This window comes from Chiloscyllium plagiosum, chromosome 7 (genome assembly GCF_004010195.1).
Source record: "Chiloscyllium plagiosum isolate BGI_BamShark_2017 chromosome 7, ASM401019v2, whole genome shotgun sequence".
NCBI lineage: Eukaryota > Metazoa > Chordata > Chondrichthyes > Orectolobiformes > Hemiscylliidae > Chiloscyllium > Chiloscyllium plagiosum.
In genome coordinates this window covers 49,722,603-49,744,307 of record NC_057716.1, presented here as the reverse complement: position 1 = coordinate 49,744,307, position 21,705 = coordinate 49,722,603, and the positions used below count along the sequence as shown (strand labels likewise).

General features: G+C 41.2%; 2 protein-coding genes across 11 annotated transcripts in view; one reads left to right on the top strand and one right to left on the bottom strand.

Moving 5' to 3' along the window:
• ppig (peptidylprolyl isomerase G (cyclophilin G)) overlaps positions 1 to 14,636 on the bottom strand; it is a 49,310-nt gene extending 34,674 nt beyond the window's left edge. The window contains exons 1-5 of one of the 4 annotated variants that reach the window (XM_043693655.1): positions 14,498 to 14,635; positions 9,926 to 10,028; positions 7,628 to 7,718; positions 2,470 to 2,551; positions 1,591 to 1,665 (exon numbers count right to left, since the gene is read on the bottom strand). In XM_043693655.1, the coding sequence (XP_043549590.1) occupies positions 1,591 to 1,665; positions 2,470 to 2,530 (136 nt within the window). In that variant the 5' untranslated portion in view covers positions 2,531 to 2,551; positions 7,628 to 7,718; positions 9,926 to 10,028; positions 14,498 to 14,635. Of the gene's footprint in view, positions 1 to 1,590; positions 1,666 to 2,469; positions 2,552 to 7,627; positions 7,719 to 9,925; positions 10,029 to 14,497 lie in introns of all 4 variants that reach the window. The other 3 variants (XM_043693659.1, XM_043693658.1, XM_043693654.1) reach the window with 3 other exon arrangements.
• A 110-nt stretch (positions 14,637 to 14,746) lies between these two features.
• Positions 14,747 to 21,705, top strand: part of fastkd1 (FAST kinase domains 1) — a 53,629-nt gene continuing 46,670 nt past the window's right edge. For 2 of the 7 annotated variants that reach the window (XR_006312141.1, XM_043693665.1), the window contains exon 1: positions 14,747 to 14,947. The gene's annotated coding sequence lies outside the window, so the exon portion shown is untranslated. Of the gene's footprint in view, positions 14,948 to 15,011; positions 15,357 to 21,705 lie in introns of those variants that run through there. The other 5 variants (XM_043693664.1, XM_043693660.1, XM_043693663.1 and 2 more) reach the window with 5 other exon arrangements.

The following is a 21,705-nucleotide window of genomic DNA, read 5'->3' as shown; positions in this document are numbered from 1 at the left end:
CCCCTCCCAAATTCCCATTGTTGCTCTAAACTCACTCCATCTTCCATAATTACCATGAACTGTCCCTATTCCTGCAGTAGTCAGAGTCTCCCAGTCACCGAGCACTCCAATTCCTGTAACCATCTCTCATCTCCCACAATTTTCACAATCGCAACCAATCTCTCCTGAAACTGAAACCTGACATCTCCCAGCTTCCATGCCCACCCACCAACCAATCTTGACCAACTCCCACATCTTACTGATCGCCACGTATTGCCATCCATCCTATCCTGAATCCCACAATCGTAACCCCATCAACTCCAACATACTTCTCAGAAGGTATCTGCACCGTGCCCTCACCAGCACTGACCCCCACATGCTTTGGCACCTGCCACCAGCTTCCTTGGGTTCCGCACACCCTTTGCTCTATGACATGCAGGCATGCAGAACTTCAATCTCCATGCATTCCCCTGGCCTCCACATAACAAACTCAATGCCTCATCCGAACCTAATATTCCATAACACCCCAGCCACCCTTGTGACCATCTCCAAACCTCAGCAACCACCCCCACCCCCCTAAAACCAACAGCCTCTGCTATACCCCAAGCCCTCACCCAGTCACGTGCGACCACCCTGGCCAGCTCCACCAGACATTCAGCCCTATCACCTATACTTTTTTTCCCATCTGCTCCCAACTCCCCCTTCCTATCTGCCATTCTATCCCTTCACTTATTTTCTCTCAGTAGCTTTAGAGTAGGCTTAGGACTTTTAACCTTGGATTGTGGTGGATTGCGGCAAAAGGGATTTTGGTTTCAGCACCGATGCACCCCATTGCTGCCTAAATGGATTTCTGTCGAGAGTGTGGTGCTGGAAAAGCACAGCAAGTCAGGCAGCATCTGAGGAACAGGAGAATCAACATTTCGGGCATAAGCCTCTCATCGGGAATGAGGCTTGTGGGCCAGGGTCTGAGCGATAAATGGAATGGGGTGGGGGCTGGGGGGACGGTAGCAACCACACGGGACCAATGTGGATTTCACCAGTTTCCTCACTTCCCTTTCCCCCACCTTATCCCAGTCCCAAGCCTCCAACTCAGCACCACCCTCTTGATCTGTCCATCATCTTTCCCATTTATCTGCTCCACCCTCTTCTCCGACCTATCACTTTGTCCCCCACCTTCATCTACCTATTGCATTCTCAGCTACCTTCCCCCAGTCCCACCCCCTTCCCATTTACCTCACAGATCCCCGGTCCACAAGGCTCATTCTCGATGAAGGGCTTATGACCGAAATGTCAATTCTCCTGCTCCTGGGATGCTGCCTGATCTGCTGTGCTTTTCCGGCACTACACTCTCGACTCTGATCGTCAGCCTCTGGAGTCCTCTTTTTCCCGTGCATTGATTTCTGGATTGGATGTGTGATACTTTGACAGGGAAGGCTCCTACCTCAGACATTCACCCAGAAAATTCCTCCAAAGACAAGTGGTTGACATTTTGTCTGAGTTGGGTCAGAAATTAGGGATTCCCTCCCAGATTGGAAGATCCAATTCAACATCCAACAAAACCAAAACATCTTTCTTAGTTCTAGTTCAAAGCACTCCACACTCCCAACTAACCTGTACAGAGGCAGCGAAAGTTCTCGCAAGTCTTTGGACACACATCTGAAAACAATTCGAAGACAACTCTGCCTACTGTAAAAAAAATCAAAGTCTTAAACAGTATAATAAAAGTTCTATTGCTACATTAACGTCATATTACATTCATTTAGTTACTAACTTTATCAACAATACGCAAAACAATATCAAAATCCTCGCAACTCAAAGTGACAACTTCATTCAAGAAAGACACTTGGAGAGAAGTGGAAATTTTACATGGAAGTAGGAAGGAGCATCTTGTAGACCTTCAGTTAATGCACCATGCTGAGAATGTGCAAAGGGTGTTTTCTTCTGCATCTGACCTATGCTACACAGAACATGAGATTGCTTGACGTTGACACAAAACACTAGATTATTTTTTTTAAAATCAGTCTGCTCAAAGATGTTATCACACACCTCTAGAGAAGGTGGGATTTGAACCCAGGCCCCCTGGCTCAGAGTTAGGGACACTAACACTGCAACACAAGAGCCCTCACCATAAATTTTGGAGCAAAATACTCGAATACACATTTTTATTTTGCCATGTATTTCCTGAAGGACAGCATCGTTAACCTTTCACATTATGATTTATTAATTTATAGTGATAATGTTCTGAAACTTACGATACATTCCACTCACATTCCCAATAAATGTACGTATTTCTTTAACCGCACAACTTGAACTTGCAACAAAGTTCCAAACCAACAGCAGATTGTTAAAGAACAACGTCAGTAAAATGTTTGCAATTATAATACAACAAAATGAACTCAAAAAGCTAAACCTGAAGCATGATCATTTCTGTATATTGAAAGTTTGTGTATTCATGCAAGTAACATAATTGCTATAGTATATTTCCCTTACCAAGCAGATTATTGACAGTTATGTCAAAAAAACACCGAGGACGTTGTGTTTTCACCCCCATGCTATTCACAAGCTGTATTTACTGCAGAAGAAACAGATGCCATGATTAGTCAAATATTCAGCATAAGGGATTTACTCACAGTGCAGTCTTATGAACTAAGTCTTTCTTTTTTGCACCTTCACTCTTACATCTCACTAAATGTGATCTAATTATTTTCTAAGTTTAAAGCTGGGGGTCTACCATTTCGGTTTGCTGGGAAGCAAAACTTAATTTTATGGCCAAAGACAGCAGTTCTATGAAGCAGAGAAAAGTCTATGTACAAGCAGAATAACAAACTGCTAGCTGACAACAAATGATGAACATAGGCTCCTGAGAGAAGGTGGCTGGGGAAATAACAATGGGGAACTAGGAAATGGCAGAGAGTTTAAATAAACACTTCGCCTTAGTCTTCACTAGTAGTATGCCACAGGGGTCAGTGCTGGGGCTACAATTATTAAAACATGTTCATGATTTGGGATGAGGAAAGTGAATGCACGAGAACCAGGTTTGTGGATGATAAAAATAGGTGGGAAGGCAAGTAATTAGGATCCTTGCAGAGTGATGGAGACAGCTTAACTGAGTGGGCAAAGATGTGAGGTTATGCTTTTCAACAGGCAAAACAGAACGGCTAAATAATATTTAAAATGGAGAAAGTCAGCAGAAAGCTACAGAATAAAGGGATTTGGGAATCCTCATCGATGAATCAAAAAAAAATCTAACATCCAAGTTCAGTGGATAATAGGGAAGGCAATGAAATGTTGACTTTATTTCGAAGTGAATGTAACATAAAAGTAAGGAGGTCTTGCTAAAACTTTATAAGGCAGACCATAGGTGGAAAACTGAACAGTTTTGGGTCCCTTATCTAAAGAAAGATATGCTGGCATTGGAAGCAGTTCAAAGCTATTCACAGACTGTCATACAAGGAGAGATTTAAAAGATTGGGCCTTTGCTTGTTGGACAAAGAATAAGAGGTGACCCTATTAGAACATAAGAACAAGGAGCGGGGCAGGCAATTCTGTCCCTTCAGCACGCTTTGCAATTTGATACCAACATGGCTGATCTTATCTCAGCCTCAACTCTACTTTCCTGCCTGCTCTCCATAACTCTTCAATGCCATTACTAATTAAAAATCTATCTCCTCCTCAAATTTACTCAGTGTCCCAACACTGACCACACTCTGGGTAGTGAATTTCACAGATTTGTGATCCTTTGAGAGAAGTAACTTCTCATCTCAGCTTTAAACCTGTCCTGAAATTGTCCTGAAATTATGACCTTTCTTTCTAGATTGCCCATGTGAGGAAAAAGTTTAGTTTAGTTTAGTTTAGTTTACATTACAGCGTGGAAACAGGCCCTTCGGCCCAACAAGTCCACACCGACCCGCCGAAGCGGAACCCACCCATACCCCTACATTTACCCCTTACCTAACACTACGGGCAATTTAGCATGGCCAATTCACCTGATCTGCACATCTTTGGACTGTGGGAGGAAACCGGAGCACCCGGAGGAAATCCACGCAGACACGGGGAGAACGTGCAAACTCCACACAGTCAGTCGCCTGAGGCGGGAATTGAACCCGGGTCTCTGGCGCTGTGAGGCAGCAATGCTAACCACTGTGCCACCGTGCCGCCCACATAAATGTCTACTTTGTAGTCTTTAAATGTCTACTTTGTCAATCACCCGTGGCATCTTATGTATCTCAATTTGATCTACTCTCATTGTTCTAAACCCCATTTGGTATGGGCTTAAATTGCTTAGTCTCTCTTCATAAGTTGAACCCCTTGCCTCTGGAACCAATCTAGTGGACTTTCTCTGAACAATCTCCAATACAACTAAATCCCTCCTTTTGTAATAAGGTCAAAATTGTGTGCAATACTCCAGGTGGTCTCACTAATGTCTTGTACATTTGCAGCAACATTTCCCTACTTTTATACTTTATCAATTTAGCAACAAATGCCAACATTCCATTTCCCTTCCTACTATCTACTGCACCTGCAAACCAGTTTTCTGTAATTTATACAAAAGGACACCCATATCCTTTTGCACTGAAGCACTCTGAATTTCTCCCCATTTAGATAATAAATGGCCTGCTTATCCAAAAGGGATAACCTCAAACTTGTCCACATCAAATTTCATCTGCCAAATTTTCACTCATTCACTTAACCTATCCTTATCCATTTGTAAAGTTATTTCTTCATTACAACTTATTTATTGAAACTTACAAGACTCTTAGAAGACTTAAGAGGGTAGATGTGGAAAGGTTGTTTCCCTTGTGGGAGGGTCTACGACCAGAGGATATTATCTCAGAATGGGATCATATTTACGACAGGGATGAGGAGTTTCTTTGTTCAGATGATTGTAAATTCTAACAAAATCAATACCACAAAGGGCTGTGGAGTGTGGGTCAAGTATTTTCAAGATTGAGACAGATTTTTAAACAGCATAGGAATCAAGGGTAATGGGGAAAAGGCAGGGAAGTGGATATGGGGATTACTTTGCTGCATCTATAGAATAGAACTTAGAACATCAGAGACTGGATCATGAGTAGGCCACTAGCTCACTTCTTTGAGCCCTCCCACCATTCAATGACATCTTGACTGATCTTCTAGGCCATTGTCCTGGACTGTCCTTGTATCTTTAGATATTATTAAACTGTAGAAATCTATCAATTAGCGTCTTGAGCAGACTCAAATATTAAGCCCCCATAGCCCTCAAAGGCAAAGAACTCCAATGTATCAGCCTCTGAGTGAAGACTTTCCTCCTCATCCCATCCCACGTGGCCTACCCGCTGGTTGCCTGGTTCTTGGTTCTTGATTTCCACCCTACTAAAGTGGACATTTACACATTTATGCACATATTACATCTGTCAAATTTTTGCCCACTCTTAGTCACTCCAAATCCTCTCAAAATGTCATTGCATCCTCCTCACAACACACATTTCCAACCAATTGTGTATCCTACAAATGTGAAAAAATAATTTAATCCCCAAATCCAAATTATTGATGGAGATTATGAATATAATTTACAATAAAGTAGATGAATGGCTTGTAATTGCAACAGTGGTTGCAAATATTTGTACATCGGTGTGTTATGACGGCCTTTATGGCAATGTGGCTATGGGGTCACCAAGACTAGGAACTGAACATCCAAGGAGAAAAATGGCAGAACAGTAAAGAAAATGAGTGGTGTTAGTGAAAGATGAAATTAGTGTAATAGTACAAAAGAATACTGGTGCAGAAAATCTGGATGTAGAGCTAAGAAGCAACAACGAGTGGATAATATTAGCAGGAGTTTATTACAAGCCTCCAAACAATAACGGTGAGGTAGGGGAAGGCATTAAACAGGAAGTTAGAGATCCATGCAACAAGGCACTACAGTAATTATGTACTATCGTAATTTACATATAGACTAGGCAAAACCATAGCAGATGAATTCCTAGTGTACAACATATTCAAAATTCATCTTGTATGTTGAAAAACCAATCAATGTCGGAGGCATTCCTACATTTGGCTATACGCAATAAGAACGAGTTAATTAATAAATGGTGCCGTGAGGGGTCCTTTAAGAAACATTACCAAAATATGGTTTCTTCATTGGTCTAGAAAGTGAAGAACTGCAATCCAAAACTAGGCTCCTAAATTTAAAAAAAACTATAAAAGATGTAAGGGGTAAGTTGACTGTGCTAGAGGGGGAAACTTCACAAAAGGCATAACAGTGGACATACATTCCATTCTTAAATCTTTACCATTGTATGCTTCATAGCTCAGGGTCATTTTTATCAAAAGAACAAAGTCTTGAGACAGAATACCGCAAGACCTTATGCACAGTAGCTGGTGACTTCAACTCAGCCAACCTCAAGAGTGTGCTATCAAGATACCATCAACACATCTCCTGTCCCACCAGAAGCTCAAACATCCTTGACCATTCTACACAACATCCACCCCCCCACATCTCCTGAGTGAATTAAAGAAAGGAAATATATGAATTTCTAGTTATACTGCCAATTCATCTGTATTATTAAAAATGGTACAGGACCTCTAATTCAAATTTTTTAAACTGTTTCTGTAAGTGCTAGACTTATCTGTTGGCACACTCTTAAATCTGCGATCACTGTCCCTTCCTGTCATATTATCATTACTTTTATTGCTAAGTTAATTCATTGTCTGATAATTTCCCTTTAATTTATTCAATTCTTCCTTCCTTCCTTCCCTCCTCCCTCCTCTAAGTAGTTAAAGCTCTCTCTAACAATACCTATGATAGAGCTGAAAATTCATTTAATTTTGAAAAGTTCTTACAGAAAATATTTGTAAAATATGCATGATCAGAATAAATATTCACATAAAATTCTTTGCACCCTACTGCTCTAGGTAAAAAGGGCTTAAAGGTTGCTCCAGAGAGTCTTAAGGTCAAAAGTTACTAACTGCCAACAGTCTGCCTAATTCAGATTGTTAGCAAGTGTTTAAAATAGCATATACATATGGATGCTTCAAAATTGTTCTACAATCAATAAAAATCAATTATTGCTTACACTTGTTATTACCTATCAATTTACACTCCAGTACATCAATCACACTCATGATTTGGCAAACTTGCGCATTTATAGAAGTAGAAACAATAATGAGCTAGAAAAGAATAATTGTTCCATCCAACCTGTCAATGTTGTTTTGATACTTTATGCATCACAGTAAAGCTTTCTCTACTCATCAGAGTCACCTTTTGTTGTGCTGTGTCGTGTCGCCATTGTCTTACCAGACCATAGGGGCTGCTCTCTCATCAGAGAGAAGTGACTGGTGGTGATTTAACCTGAGGGCCACCAGACCTCAGGTGAGGGAAGAGGTCGAGAAGGAGATTCCTTCATGGTAACCTCAAACCGTTGCTGGGAATTGAACCCACGCTATTGGCATCACACTGCTCTGCAAACCAATGATCCAGGCAACTGAGCTAAACCAAGTCACCTCTAGAAAGGGGCAAAATCCCAGGCAGGAATTCCAGTCATTTAAGGGGAGAAAGCCAAGAAAACTTCTCGCTGACTCCTTAAGTCTACTAAAACTAGTTGAGAACAAAATTGCAAACGTTACAACAGAATACCAACGTTTTGTACAAAATTATTGCCAATCTTACCTAGAAACAGATCCAGTTCTCTCTTGAAAGACTACATCAAATTAAGATCCATTACATGAACCAGCAATCTGTTCCATGGATCCACTTCTCTCTGGGGGAAAAAAAACTAGCTAACATACAACATCATTCTTCCCTTCCTAACATGTGGTTCTCCTCATTTGTGTGTTAAAATATTTGGCTCACAACAACACATTTTTGTTAATTCCAAATTTTATTAGTCTCTAGGACTTGAAGTGATGCTTTTCCAAAAAAACTTAGCATTTTATATGTACCAAACTAGGAACTTAAGTTTGTGGCGCTCCTGTTCATCCTTTCTATAACTTCAATATCACCCATGAGAAAAACCAAAAAACAATGCAGTTTCCTAACTGGCTTTTTGGACATTGAGAGAATCAAGGAATATAGGAATAGAGATGGAAACTAGAGTTGACAGACATATCATGTTCATACTGAATGCAGGGCTAGCTTTGGAGCGATGACCTTGCCTTATCCTGCTTTTAATGTTTTTTGGCGCATAATTGAGGCTGAATTAAAGTCTTGTGTAAGGACAATATGTCATATTTTGTTTTACAATGAATTATCCTGTAAACACAATCAAGAACATGCTATTTTAGGTATAGCTTAACAGGATTTGTCACAAATCTTTCCAAAAGTGATTCATTTTAAAAGCCAAAATTCTTTACTTTCCCACTTGCTTCAATTCCATTCCCCGGAGGACCTATGTACATATGATGAATACGCAGTGAATTCTGGATTCTGGTTGGTCGGTTGGGGCCGTGGGTAGTTCAAGGTCAAGCTGTTTTATCGTTTTGAAACCAAAGAAAACTTTCTGGTTACTTATCTATAAACTGATGTTCTAATTATTTTGAGCATCCAGCTAAATTGTGTTAAATCTGATTAAAACATAATCCAAGCTTTTCAATATTAAATATTATGAGGCATGTGACAAGCTTTTTTTACAGGGATGTTGGGTCAAGGATGATTTCGAGTGCAGAATAGATTGGCATGTGAATCAGTTAACTGGTCTGGATACACACTGCACCAGTGCATTGCCTATCCAAACTGCCCTAGTGAATTCTTCTTAGGTTTTACTCACTACAACTTTATGCAAGCAGTGCCCAATTTCCAAACAAGTCCAGGTTTTAGATAGCCGACTTTGACGGCAACAGACCTGCGTGACCTCTATTTTTGGTGATTGCTAGACACAGTGTTTTCCTTATTCAACGTGTGAGAGTAATACTTCAGTAGTGAAGACCAAGAAATTTAGAAAATTTCCCAGCTATGTGGTGACCACAAAAAAAGGACAATTCCAATCTGGCCAGTTATTGACCTCGCACTTTACTATTGATTATCAGCAAGGTAATGTAAGAGGTTGACATTGCATTGTCGACATTGCTAAGCAACGAACTGGTTACTCACACTAAATTGGGGTTCTACCAGGGTGATGACGTTACAGCTTTGGTCCAAACATAAACAAAAGAAAGCACTGGATTCCACAGCTGGCCAGAGAATACCTGCCCTTGACATTAATGGATTATATAACAGAGTATGGCTTCAAGGAGTCCTAGCAAAATGGGAGTAAATGCGAATTGGCGGAAAGCTCCCGCTGGTTGGAGATACACCTAACTGGAATTCAATAATCTTAGTCCCAGGCATCACTACAGGAAGTCCTTGAGTTTGTGAACAAGGTGCAACCATCTACAGCTGTTTCATCAATAATCATACCTCAATCATAACGTCAGACAAGGGGATGATTGCTGATTATTGAAGAACATTTTGTACCATTCACTAATCAGATTTTGAAGCAATCTATGTTCACATGCAGCAAGACTTGGAAAACATTCAAACTTGGGATGATAAGTGGCAAATAACACTTGTGTTACACAAGTACTGGCAAGTGACCATCTTCAACAAGGGAGAACCAACCACGACCTTGACATTCATGAATCCTCCAATGCCAACATGATGGAGTTTACTATTAGCCAGACTCTGAACCGGATGAGCATTTAAAATACTATTGCTATAATAGTAAGTCAAAGTAGGAATACTGTGGTGAGTAAATCAGTTCCTATCTTGAAATGCCAGTCCAACCAACTAGAAGGCCCGAGTCAGGAGTTTGATGAAATACTCTCCATTTGTCTAGATGGATGCAATTTCAACAACAATCAAGAAGCTCAACACAATCCAGGACAAAGCAGTCACCTTGCATAAAATCTTTAACATTCACTTGCTCCAGCACTGATGCACAGTTGAAGTAATACAATTGTAACATCTACAAGATACACTGCAGCAACTTACCAAAACTCCTTTGACAGTACCTTTGAAACCCATGACCCCATCACCTTGAAGGATAAGAGCAATGGAGGCACATGAGCATCACCACTGCAAACTCCTTTCTAAACTGGGTATGTAGAAGAAAAAGATGTAAACTTCAAAAAATTGCCAGCAAAATGGGTGAAACCTACAAACTGTAAACGTTTTTTAGTAATATCAATTATTCCATGTACATACCAAAAGTTATAGCTTCCACCATAACTAGTTTCTGCATTTGAAGGACAATGCTTTAAGAACTGGCAACATGATTTTGTATAGGATTCCATCAGAAGAAATTGTTACGTACATTTTTATTGTAGAAAATAGACAGGAATAACTACCATTGTTATATTTCCACCCTATTACCTACTCGGACCCCGGGGGTGCAGAATCAAAGATATTTGAAGGAATTTGAAGATTTTGCTGTTCCTTTTGAAGTGTTCTGACATCTTTTGCTAATTGTCCATCCTTGAAATTCAAATTTAATGTTTCCATTCTTGCTTTTTCCTATCTGTTCCAAGTTTTGATTTTTTGCTGTTTTATGAATATTGAAGTTGTGAGCCAATGTGACAGAATTATTTGCAGGCAAGCACAACTTGATACACACACATGTACACATGCAATGATATCCAAAACGTCACCTACCATGTCAAATATAGAAATTATAACATCACTATATAATTCCAAAAAAATGTACATGATACTATGCAATCAAAGAAAAGAACAATGTGTTTGTGCATGAAAACATACTGAAATAAAATCAACCTATTTTGGACTATAATCTTTCAAAGTTATATGAAAAGCATTTGCCAGAGGACTTCAGAGCGACAAATATAACCTTGTCTTTAAAGAGAAGCAAATAAATAACACATAAAAGGTAGTTAGTCATCATTTGTTAGCAAACTGAGGTGGGGGGGTGGGGGGAGTCCAGAACTAGAGGGCATAGGTTCAGGGTGAGAGGGGAAGATATAAAAGGGACCTACGGGGCATCTTTTTCACGCAGGGGGTGGTGCATGTATGGAATGAGCTGCCAGACAGAAAATGGTGGAGGCTGGTACAATTACAGCATTTAAAAACACATCTGGATGGGCATATGAATAGGTCGGGTTTAGAGGGATATGAGCTAAGTGCTGGCAAATGGGACTAAATTAGGCAAGGGTATCTGGTTTGTATGGACGAGTTGGACTGAAGGGTCTGTTTCTGTGCTGTACATCTTTATGACTCTACTGGAATCCATAATATTCGGTGGAAGGACTAAATGCTTGAGACAAAATAATGAATCATGAATCAGGGTCAGTGGATCTAGTTTACAGAGGACAACTAGACTTGTCCTACCTGAAATTCTTTGAAGAAACAAATGAATATGCAATGGCTTAGACATTTCAAAAAGCACTCGGTCTGGTACCACAGGAGGCAGGCGACAATGATAATGTGATCACATGAACAAAGCAGTGGTTGAAGACAGTGGCAAAGAATAAAGGATAGAAAGCAAAGGAGAAGGGAAAAATGCTTGACCAGACATATGGCACAAGCGGCATTCCATTAGTCCACCCTTGTATTTACTACATATGAAAATTTCCTGCATTTGGTTACAGAAGGAGCAACAACTAAACTTGCTGCTGGCTCCAATTTTGGTCATTTGGATCATGCGAATTGTGTAGGTGGATATAGACTGGACTAGCAGAACAGTTGTGATTAGATTAATTAGATTCACTACAGTGTGGACACAGGCCATTCAGCCCAACCAGTCCACATCGACCCTCTGAAGAGTAACTCACCCAGACCCATTTCCCTCTGACTATTGCACCTAACACTATGGGCAATTTAGCATGGCCAATTCACCTGGCCTGCACATCTTTGGACAGTGGGAGGAAACCGGAGCACCCGGAGAAAACCCATGCAGACACGGGGAGAATGTGCAAACTCCACATGAACAGTCGCCTGAGGCTGGAATCGAACCTGGGACTCTGGTGCTATGAGGCAGCAGTGTTAATCACTGAGCCATCGTACCGCCCCGTGGATGTAGAAAGTATTTTTTAAAAGAATCAAGAAACAAAATAAATCTTAAATGGATTGACTCAGCAGAGGGACCTCAATATCCATACAGATAGTCATAACATCGGCCAAAAAACAAAAACAGAATTTGTGCCGGGATTTTAATATAAATGGAAGGAGATAAACCAGACTTACAAAAGATGTTGGTTAGAACAGTTACCTTACTGTTATGCTTGGGCACCCTTTATATGAAGGCAATGATGATATACTACTAAAATTTACTCGATGGTTTGAAAAAGGGGTTAGGAGGTATGAAGTTTGATTTGGGTTTGTATTCTTTTCAGATACAATTGTAAAACAATTAAGAGTCAACTGGTTGAGGTCTTCAAGGCTATGACAGACTACAATATGCATAGCAACAGCTGCAAAATTTATTCTATTGACTGACAGTGTGGACAGAAATTTTAAAGAAAACACGTTATTTGAAATAAAGCTTAAAAAGTTTATTCAAAAACAGTAGATGAAATGTGGAATTTAGTCCACAGATTCTGTTAAGGGAATTACATCATTATGTAGGGAGAATGGTAAAACAATGTTTATGTTAGAATATTCTAATGTATTTTTAAAATAACTATGGCAACATAGTCAGTTTTGATGGCTGTGCACCTCAAAAGTCTGGAGAGTCTAAACAATGATAAATCTTTAGGCAGCTTGTTTAAATTATATTGTCTCGACATTTTTTATAATTTTAAAAATATTTATTGCTGAAAGTATTCAACAGCAATAAGCATTATTTTAATAAATGCATCTTCTCTCGACTCTTCCACTGTCTAATTTGTCAATACTGACAGTGTGAAATCCAATACTATACAAACAAGTTTGATCTGTCCCTTAGCCACTAACTCTACCCCTTTCCCTGACCACTGTCTACGAATGATCCAAATTGCTCAAATGCATAGCACTGTAATTGATCCAGAAATCACCTTCCAATCATCTATCTGCTTCATCACCAAAAACATCCACTTCTACCTCCAAAACATTCTTCAGACAGTCAGCACAGACCAGACAGCTGGACAGTTGCCCTTTTGTGCTGTAACTGTTTTATGATTCTGCTCCTGTCTCATTGGTGCTGAAATCCATTGTTTTACACCACTACACTTGAATATTTCAACAGTCCCTGACTGGTTTTCCTCCTTTCACCCTCTATAAATAAGATAATGAAAAGCTCTTCTGCCTTATTCTAACTCTCACTAAGTCTTGTTTACCAACCTGTTTGTTAACCTATAATCAATGCCAGAGCCAAAAATGACTAATTTAAAAGTGCCATCCTGGTTTACATATTTCTTATGTTTCACCCATCTCTTTATCTGTAATCTCCTACAGTCCTGCAACAAGATCCCTCAATTTTCATTGTTCCATAAAGATAACCCACCAGTTTGGAGATTCTGTTCAAAAACCACTTCTCCTCAATACCCTAGACCACAAGACTAAGATACAAGCACAGACTTAGGCCATTTAGCCCTTCAAGTCTGCTCCATCACTCAATCAAGGCTGATATGCTTCTCAACCCCATTCTCCTACCTTTGTCCCAACTTTGATCTCCTTAATCATGAACCTATCTCTAACTTAATACACTCAATGACTTGGTCTCCACAGATTCACCACCCTCTACAATCAATCTTTTGGTCATCTATCATAATATCACATTATGTGACTGATGTTAAAATTTAGTTTGCCAACACTCCCCGAAACACCTTAAGATGGCTTTCAATGCTAAAGCATGACCAAAATGCAAGTTTGCTCTTGGAATAATTAAGAATGCCACTCAATTTAAAATATTTTGACAGGAGTTAATTCTTATTTGCTGCATTTGCATTGAAGAAAATAATTATATAACTATTAAGGGTCAAACTTTTATAAAAGGGATTTTTTTTAAAAAGTTGGAGTTTCAATATCGTTTAGGCCTCAACGAGTTTACCAATAAAACAAATTGCACCCAATGATAATCACTGGTAGAAATTATTCCAATTTTCAAGTTTTACTTGAATTTGAGTGAGATGATGATTAGATTACTAAATATAACTACATGAGGAAATTGTATGGATTGTGTTAAAACAGGTATTTCGATGGCTTTCAACATCAACTTCTCTGCAATCTGCAAGCACCCCTTCACACCCAGGCCGCCAAACAAACTCCATTGATTTCCAAGAAGCAACTACCATAGAAATGACTGCAATAAACTCTTGGGTGTCATGTCTTGGCCCAGTTTACATCAAAATTGAAGTACCATTTGATATACCACTACTAGAATATTTCAGTACGTCTGCCCGATCAATTTATGTCGTTCATTACCCGAAGTTTGGAAATGGAAACGAAAGCAAACACACTGATGGAACAAGACGTTTATTCAGAACCTCTCGAGTGTCTTTTTTTACCCATCACCGGCACCCTGTAAATTAAAGTCCTCTCCCCGTGAATTTTGAAAGATATTGTAAGCAAATGCAGACGCTGTACGAAAATACCAAACGAGACCGTCTCCAAACCAGCGGGAAAAAAACTCACTTCACCCAACAACGTCCACCCCACAGCTCCCTAAACCAGAGTAGGCTCCCGAAGGGCGCAGTGGGCCGTTGCACCGGGTACCGATTCCGGGCTTTCAACCCGCTCGCAATCCCACTCCGGGCCCAACAACGTTAAACCTCATTCACCAGGCTCCGAGTAGCTACAACCACACATGCTTCACTCACTCCCGCGCCCGGCACCCCTATTGGCCTAAACACATCACCCCGCAGCTTCGAACTGACTTCGGACATCGCTACTGGTCGACATAAACGTCAATCATGTACACATCCCGCCCCATCCACTCGGCGTTAGCAGGTTAGGTTGCGCGGTAGCCGCTCTCTGACGGGTTTGTGTTGGTGCGTATTGCGTTATGCGGTGGAGGACAACTGGGATCCACCATCTACTCGAGTCTCCGGATCGTGGCCTCGCCAATGGTGGCCGAGCTATCAGGTAAAATCAGTACAGAGGTTGGGAGAGGAGTAATTGAGATTGAAAAGGGAGAGAATGACTAACCGCTCCGCGGGGGTATGGTGTTTGTTGGCGGGTGTTATGGCTGGAACAGTTCATGAATCTTTCTCGGCCTCTTTAAAATGAAAATGGCGCTGCCAGTACGTCAGTACCTTCGAGAAACCGGTGCGTTTCGGCGGCTCGAACTGACGAGGCTGCAATCAGTGAGTGGAGGCCGATTCAGAGTTCGCCTGTTGGGGGCAGAGCAGCCCCCGGCGCTGCGAACTGTACCTCGGTATCCCGGCTTCAAGACACTTCGTGTGCCGACTCCCCAACTCTTCCCAGCTGTCTGCAGCCGAGCTGGAGGATCGCTGGATGGGAGAAGGTGATGTTTCGGCCCTGATACCTGTGTGTAAGGACAGCTGCTCACCTAGCCTTTATAGTAGAAGCAATTGAAGTTTGAACATAAGTGCCGCGGTCTCCACGAAGGTTAGAGAGGGTCGCAGCGAAAAGGGAACAGAAAACAGAACTTTTTATCCATCAGCGTCCGGCATTGAAATACACTTTGTGTTTCTCTTACCCATTGAGTTCTCTATTTGTGCAAAGTGATGATTAAAATCAGTTAGATTTTGTTTTTAGGGCCTATGCTTCGGAATTTGCATCATGCAAATATATTGTCGTGAAGACCACACCAATATTGAACCATTGATAGGATACAGAAGGAAAGGAAGCCATTTGGCCAACCTTGTCGCTTGTGTTACTACTCTCCTGCCTTTTCCCCATAACCCTACCAAGTTTTTTAGTTTCTGATAATTTTATGCTATTATTGAATCTCCCACTACGTACTATCAGAGACAATTTGTGTAATAAAAGTAATACAGTAATTCAGTTTGCATAAGGGTTAGGTAACTCTGATTATTATTAATATTGTGGAGGAATCATTCTTGGAATGTATGCAAGATTTTTTTTAAACAGCAGTGTTGAGCAACCAATGAGAGAATGGGCCATTTTTTGATCTAATATTGTTCAATGAAACAGGGCTAATTAATGAATCTAATTGTAAAGGAATCTATATGAAACAGAGACCATAAAATGGTAGATTTTTATGTCAAGTGTGAAAGTGAACTTGTTCATTCAGTAATTGAGGTCTTGCGGAGTCAATGACTGAGTGGTATTGACAGTCGAATTAGTAAGTCAGAAACCCAAGTAATGTTTTTGATGACCCAGGTTTGAATCCTACCTGAGCAGATGTATTTTAATTAAAACTTTAAAAACTGGATTTAAACACCATTGTTGTAAAATCCATCTGGATCACTTTAGGGAACCCAGACCCAAGCAATGTGGTTGACTCTTAACTGCCCTCCAGCAAGCTTGAAAGGGGAAAAAACACAGTCCTCATCACTAATGCCTGACATAGTTATGTGCATGAAATCACATCTTGTAAACAATATCCCAAAACAGTAGGACAGACCCAACAGAAGTAGTGGCACATTGGTACACAGTCAAGATGGACCTATGCCAGGAGTCTTCAAAAGTGACTCCAGACCCCATCTACCCAACAATGTGGAAAATTGCTCAGATGTGTCTGGTACACAAAAGGAAAGGAAAAATCCAACCTGACAAATCCAGCCCCATCAATCTACTTTCGATCATCATCAGTAAAGTGATAGAAGGTGCCATCACGAGCAGCACCTCATTAGTAATAGCCTGTTCACTTACACACAATTTAGGTTCCACCTCATTATAACCTTGGTCTAAACATTGACAAAGGACCTGAATTCCAGAGGTGAGATGAGAGTGAAAGCTCTTGACCAGGCTGCATATGACCAAGCATGGCATCAATTAGCCCGAGCAAAACTGGAGTCTGTGGGAATTTGGGGAAGACTCTTTGCTGGTTGGAGTCATACCTGGCACAAAGAAAGATGATTGTGGTAGTTGGAACCCTGTCATCTCAGCTCCAGAACAACCTTACAGGAGTCCTTAGAGTTTCTCAGAGTAATGTCCTTGACCCAACAAACTCCAGTTGATTCATCAATGACCATCCCTCCATTATAAGATCAGAGGCAGGAATGTTTGCTGATGACTGCACAATGTATAGCACCATTTGCGATTTCTCTAAGATTGAAGCAGTTTGTGTCAAAATGCAGCACGACCTTGACAGTATCCAGGGTTGGGTTGGCAAGTGGCAAGTAACGTTTTGGTCCACAAAATGCCAGGTATTGACCATCTCCAACAAAAGAGAATCTAACCACTGTCCCTTGAGTTTCAATGACATTACCATCGCGAAAGTTACCATGGCTCCTCAGACAGCACTTTAGAAACTCATGACTACTTCCACCAAGAAGGACAAGGGTAGCAGATATGTGGGAACACTACCACATGCAAGTTCCCCTTCAAGCCACTCACTATTCTGACTTGGAAATATATTGCTTTTCCTGCACTCGCTTAGTCAAAATCCTGGAATTCCTTCCCTTTGTGGATCAACCGACACCATTTGGACTGCAACAGTTCAGGAAAGCAGCTCACCACCCCTTCTAGAGGGCAACTAGGGATGAGCAATAAATGCTGGCCAACCAGCAATGCCCACATCCACAAGCGAATTTTAAAAAATAAAATGCTCTGCTACCAACATCCCGGAAATTACCATTGACAAGAACTGAACTAGCCATATAAGTACTGTGGCTACAAGAATAGATAAGATGAATCTTGCAGCATCTAAATCACTTGACTCTCAAAGCCGGTTCACCATGTGTAAAACACTAGTCGGGCGTGTGATGGAATACTCTCCAATTGGCTGAATGACTGCAGCTTCGACAACACTTAAAGATTGATACCATTCAGGACAAAGCAGCCCACTTGCTTGTTACCAGTCCACAAACATTCATTCCCTTTAGCAAAGCTCAGTTGCAGCAGAATTTTCCATCTACATAGTGTACTGCAGGAATTTTCCAGGCTCCTTAGATGGCACCTTCCAAACCCATGACCTCTATCATCCATAAAGTCAACAGCAGCAGTTACGTAGAAACAACACTACCTGCAAGTTCCCTTACAAGCTACTCTCCATCTGGATTTGGAAACAGAGATCCATTCCTTAGCACTGCTGCATCAAAATCCTGGGACTACGTCCCTAATGGCACTGTGGGTCTATCTACAGCCAACAGACTGCAGCAGTTCAAGACATTCAGGGGCGGCATGCTGGCTCAATGGTTAGCATTGTTGCCTCACAGCACCAGGATCCCAGGTTCAATTCCAGCCTTGGGTGACTGTGTGGAGTTTGCACATTCTCCCTGTTTCTGCGTGCGTTTCCTCCGGGTGCTCCGGTTTCCTCCCACAGTCCAGATCAGGTGAATTGGCCTTGCTAAATTGCCCGTAGTATTAGGTGTGTTAGTCAGAGGGAATTGGGTCTGGGTGGGTTACTCTTCAGAAAGTCGGTGTGGACTGGTTGGGCCGAAGGGCCTGTCCCCACACTGTAGGGAATCTAATCTAATCTAATCTAATCTAAACGTAGCTCACCATCACCACCTTCGTGGGAAACTAGAGATGGTAATAAATGTTGGCCCAGCCAATGATGCCCACATCTCCTAAATGAATGAATTAAAAACTGCTGAGGAGCAGATTGGGGAAACTGTTTGAAGAAATAGCTAGCATCTTTTTTTTAAAAAGTGAGAAATAAATTATAATGCATTCTTTTAATGCACAAAAATCCAACAAATGAAGCCTTCCAAAACCCACACAAATGGAAATTGCTGAAGAGACTCAGTAGGTGTGGCAGCATCTGTTTCAACTCAAAATATTAACTGTTTTCTCTCCACACATGCAGCCAGAGTTACTGAGTTTCTCGAGCAATTTCCATTTTTGTTTGTTTCACATCTCCAGCTTCAATGGTTTTCGTTTTTTATTTGAAGTGAAGCTTTCTAACGTGTGGTCATTAGATTATATGACAGAGATGTGTAAAGTTGCCAAAATGTGGCAAGTGAAAGGATTGGGTGTATTTTAGAAGTCCGCAATGGAGAAGCAGGAAGATTGTGTAAGAAAGAGAAAATGGAATGAGTAAAGTAATAAGGAATATGAAAAAGAACTAAAATATTCGATGGATATTTAGAAAAGAAAAGTGTGAAAATGTGGGTTATAAGCAAGTCAGCAGACTTTACAATGCATTAGCAGATGCTAGGGAAACTAAACAATACAGATTACAGAGGAGGAAGTGCTGGATGTCCTGAAACGGCTAAAGGTGGATAAATCCCCAGGTCCTGATCAGGTGTACATAAGAACTCTGTGGGAAGCTAGAGAAGTGATTGCTGGGCCTCTTGCTGAGATATTTGTATCATCGATAGTCACGGGTGAGGTGCCGGAAGACTGGAGATTGGCAAACGTGGTGCCACTGTTTAAGAAGGGTGGTAAAGACAAGGCAGGGAACTATAGACCGGTGAGCCTGACCTCTGTGGTGAGCAAGTTGTTGGAGGGAATCCTGAGGGACAGGATGTACATGTATTTGGAAAGGCAAGGACTGATTCTGGATAGTCAACATGGCTCTGTGCATGGGAAATCATGTCTCATAAACTTGATTGAGTTTTTTCAAAAAGCAACAAAGAAGCTTGATGAGGGCAGAGCAGTAGATGTGATCTATATGGACTTCAGTAAGGCATTCAACAAGGTTCCCCATGGGAGACTGATTAGCAAGGTTAGATCTCATGGAATACAGGGAGAACTAGCCATTTGGGTACAGAACTGGTTCAAAGGTAGAAGATAGAGGGTGGTGGTGGAGGGTTGTTTTTCAGACTGGAGGCCTATGACCAGTGGAATGCCACAAGGATTGGTGCTGGGCCCTCTACTTTTTGTCATTTACATAAATGATTTGGATGCGGGCATAAGAGGTACAGTTAGTAAGTTTGCAGATGACACCAAAATTGGAGGTGTAATGGATAGCAAAGAGGGTTTCCTCAGATTATAACAGGATCTGGACTGGATGGGCCAATGGGCTGAGAAGTGGCAGATGGAGTTTAATTCAGATAAATGCGTGGTGCTGCATTTTGGGAAAGCAAATCTTAGCAGGAGATATCCACTTAATGGTAAAGTCCTCAGGAGTGTTGCTGAACAAAGAGACCTTGGAGTGCAGATTCATAGCTCCTTTAAAGTGGAGTCGCAGGTAGATAGGATCGTGAAGAAGACGTTTGGTATGCTTTCCTTTATTGGTCAGAGTATTGAGTACAGGAGTTGGGAGGTCATGTTGCGGCTGTACAGGACATTGGTCAGGCCACTGTTGGAATATTGCTTGCAATTCTGGTCTCCTTCCTATCGGAAAGATGTTGTGAAACTTGAAAGGGTTCAGAAAATATTTACAAGGAAGTTGCCAGGGTTGGAGGATCTGAGCTACAGGGAGAGGCTGAACAGGCTGGAGCTGTTTTCCCTGGAACGTCAGAGGCTGAGGGGTAACCTTAGAGGTTTACAAAATTGAGGGGCATGGATAGGATAAATAGACAAAGTCTGTTCCCTGGGTTCGGGGAGTCCAGATCTAGAGGGCATAGGTTTAGGGTGAGAGGGGAAAGATATAAAAGAGACCTAAGGGGCAACATATTCACGCAGAGGGTGGTACGTGTATGGAATGAGCTGCCAGAGGATGTGGTGGAGGCTGGTACAATTGCAACATTTAAAAGGCATTTGGATGGGTATATGAATAGGAAGGGTTTGGAGGGATATGGGCCGGGTGCTGTCAGGTGGGACTAGATTGGGTTGGGACATCTGGTCGGCATGGACGGGTTGGACCGAAGGGTCTGTTTCCATGCTGTACATCTCTATGACTCTATAAAACCTTCCAGAAAAAGCAGAGGATCTATCGAGTTGTATAAATGAGGAGCTTCAAGATATTGATATTGGTGTTACTGAAAAAGTACTGGAGAGATTAATAGGATTTAAATACCTACATTCTCTGGAATCTGCATCCCAGAGTGTTGTTACCTGTGGCTGGGACAGTAGTTGTGTTTGGTGGTTTTTCAGTGTTTTATGGAATCTGAAGTGATTTCAAAAGATTGGAAGGTGACAAGTGTAAGCCCACTATTTAAAACTGGAGGGAGTGACCAAAAACTAAGAAGCATAGATCTGTTTGCTGAACATCAGTCTTACGAAAAATGCTACAGTTCATAAACAGGTTGTGTTAACAGGTCATGTAGAAAATAAAGTTAGGATTGGACAGAGTCAACATAGACTTATGCAAGGAAAATCATGAATTCCTTGACAGTGTAACAAGGGGGGGGGAGGGGGGACAGTAGGTAAAGGAGAACTGTGACATGTTATATTTAGATTTTCGGAAAGCTTTTGATGTTGTCCCACATAAGAGGTGAAACAAAATTTTACCATTTGGAATTATGGGAAATATGTCAGTGTAGTTTGGGAGCTAGTTAATGGATAGAAAGCAGATAGTAAGAATGGATTGGTTATTCTCAAATGAGCAGTCTGTTACTATTGGAGTACCACAAGTATCAGTGTTTGGCTTTAGCTTTTCAAAATCTATAGCAATGATTTGTATGTCAGAAATATAATATTTCCAAGTTTGCAGATGATGCAAAGCTCCATGTTATTGAGAGTTGTGGCGAAGACACAAAGATACTTCAAAGGGATTTGGAGAGGCTAACAGATTGAGCAAAAATGTGGCAGATGGAATACAATGGGATGTCACAAGGAATTAAGGGCTACGGGGAGAACGCGGGTAAGTGGAGTTGAAATGCCCATCAGCCAAGATTGAATGGCTGAGTGGACTCGATGGG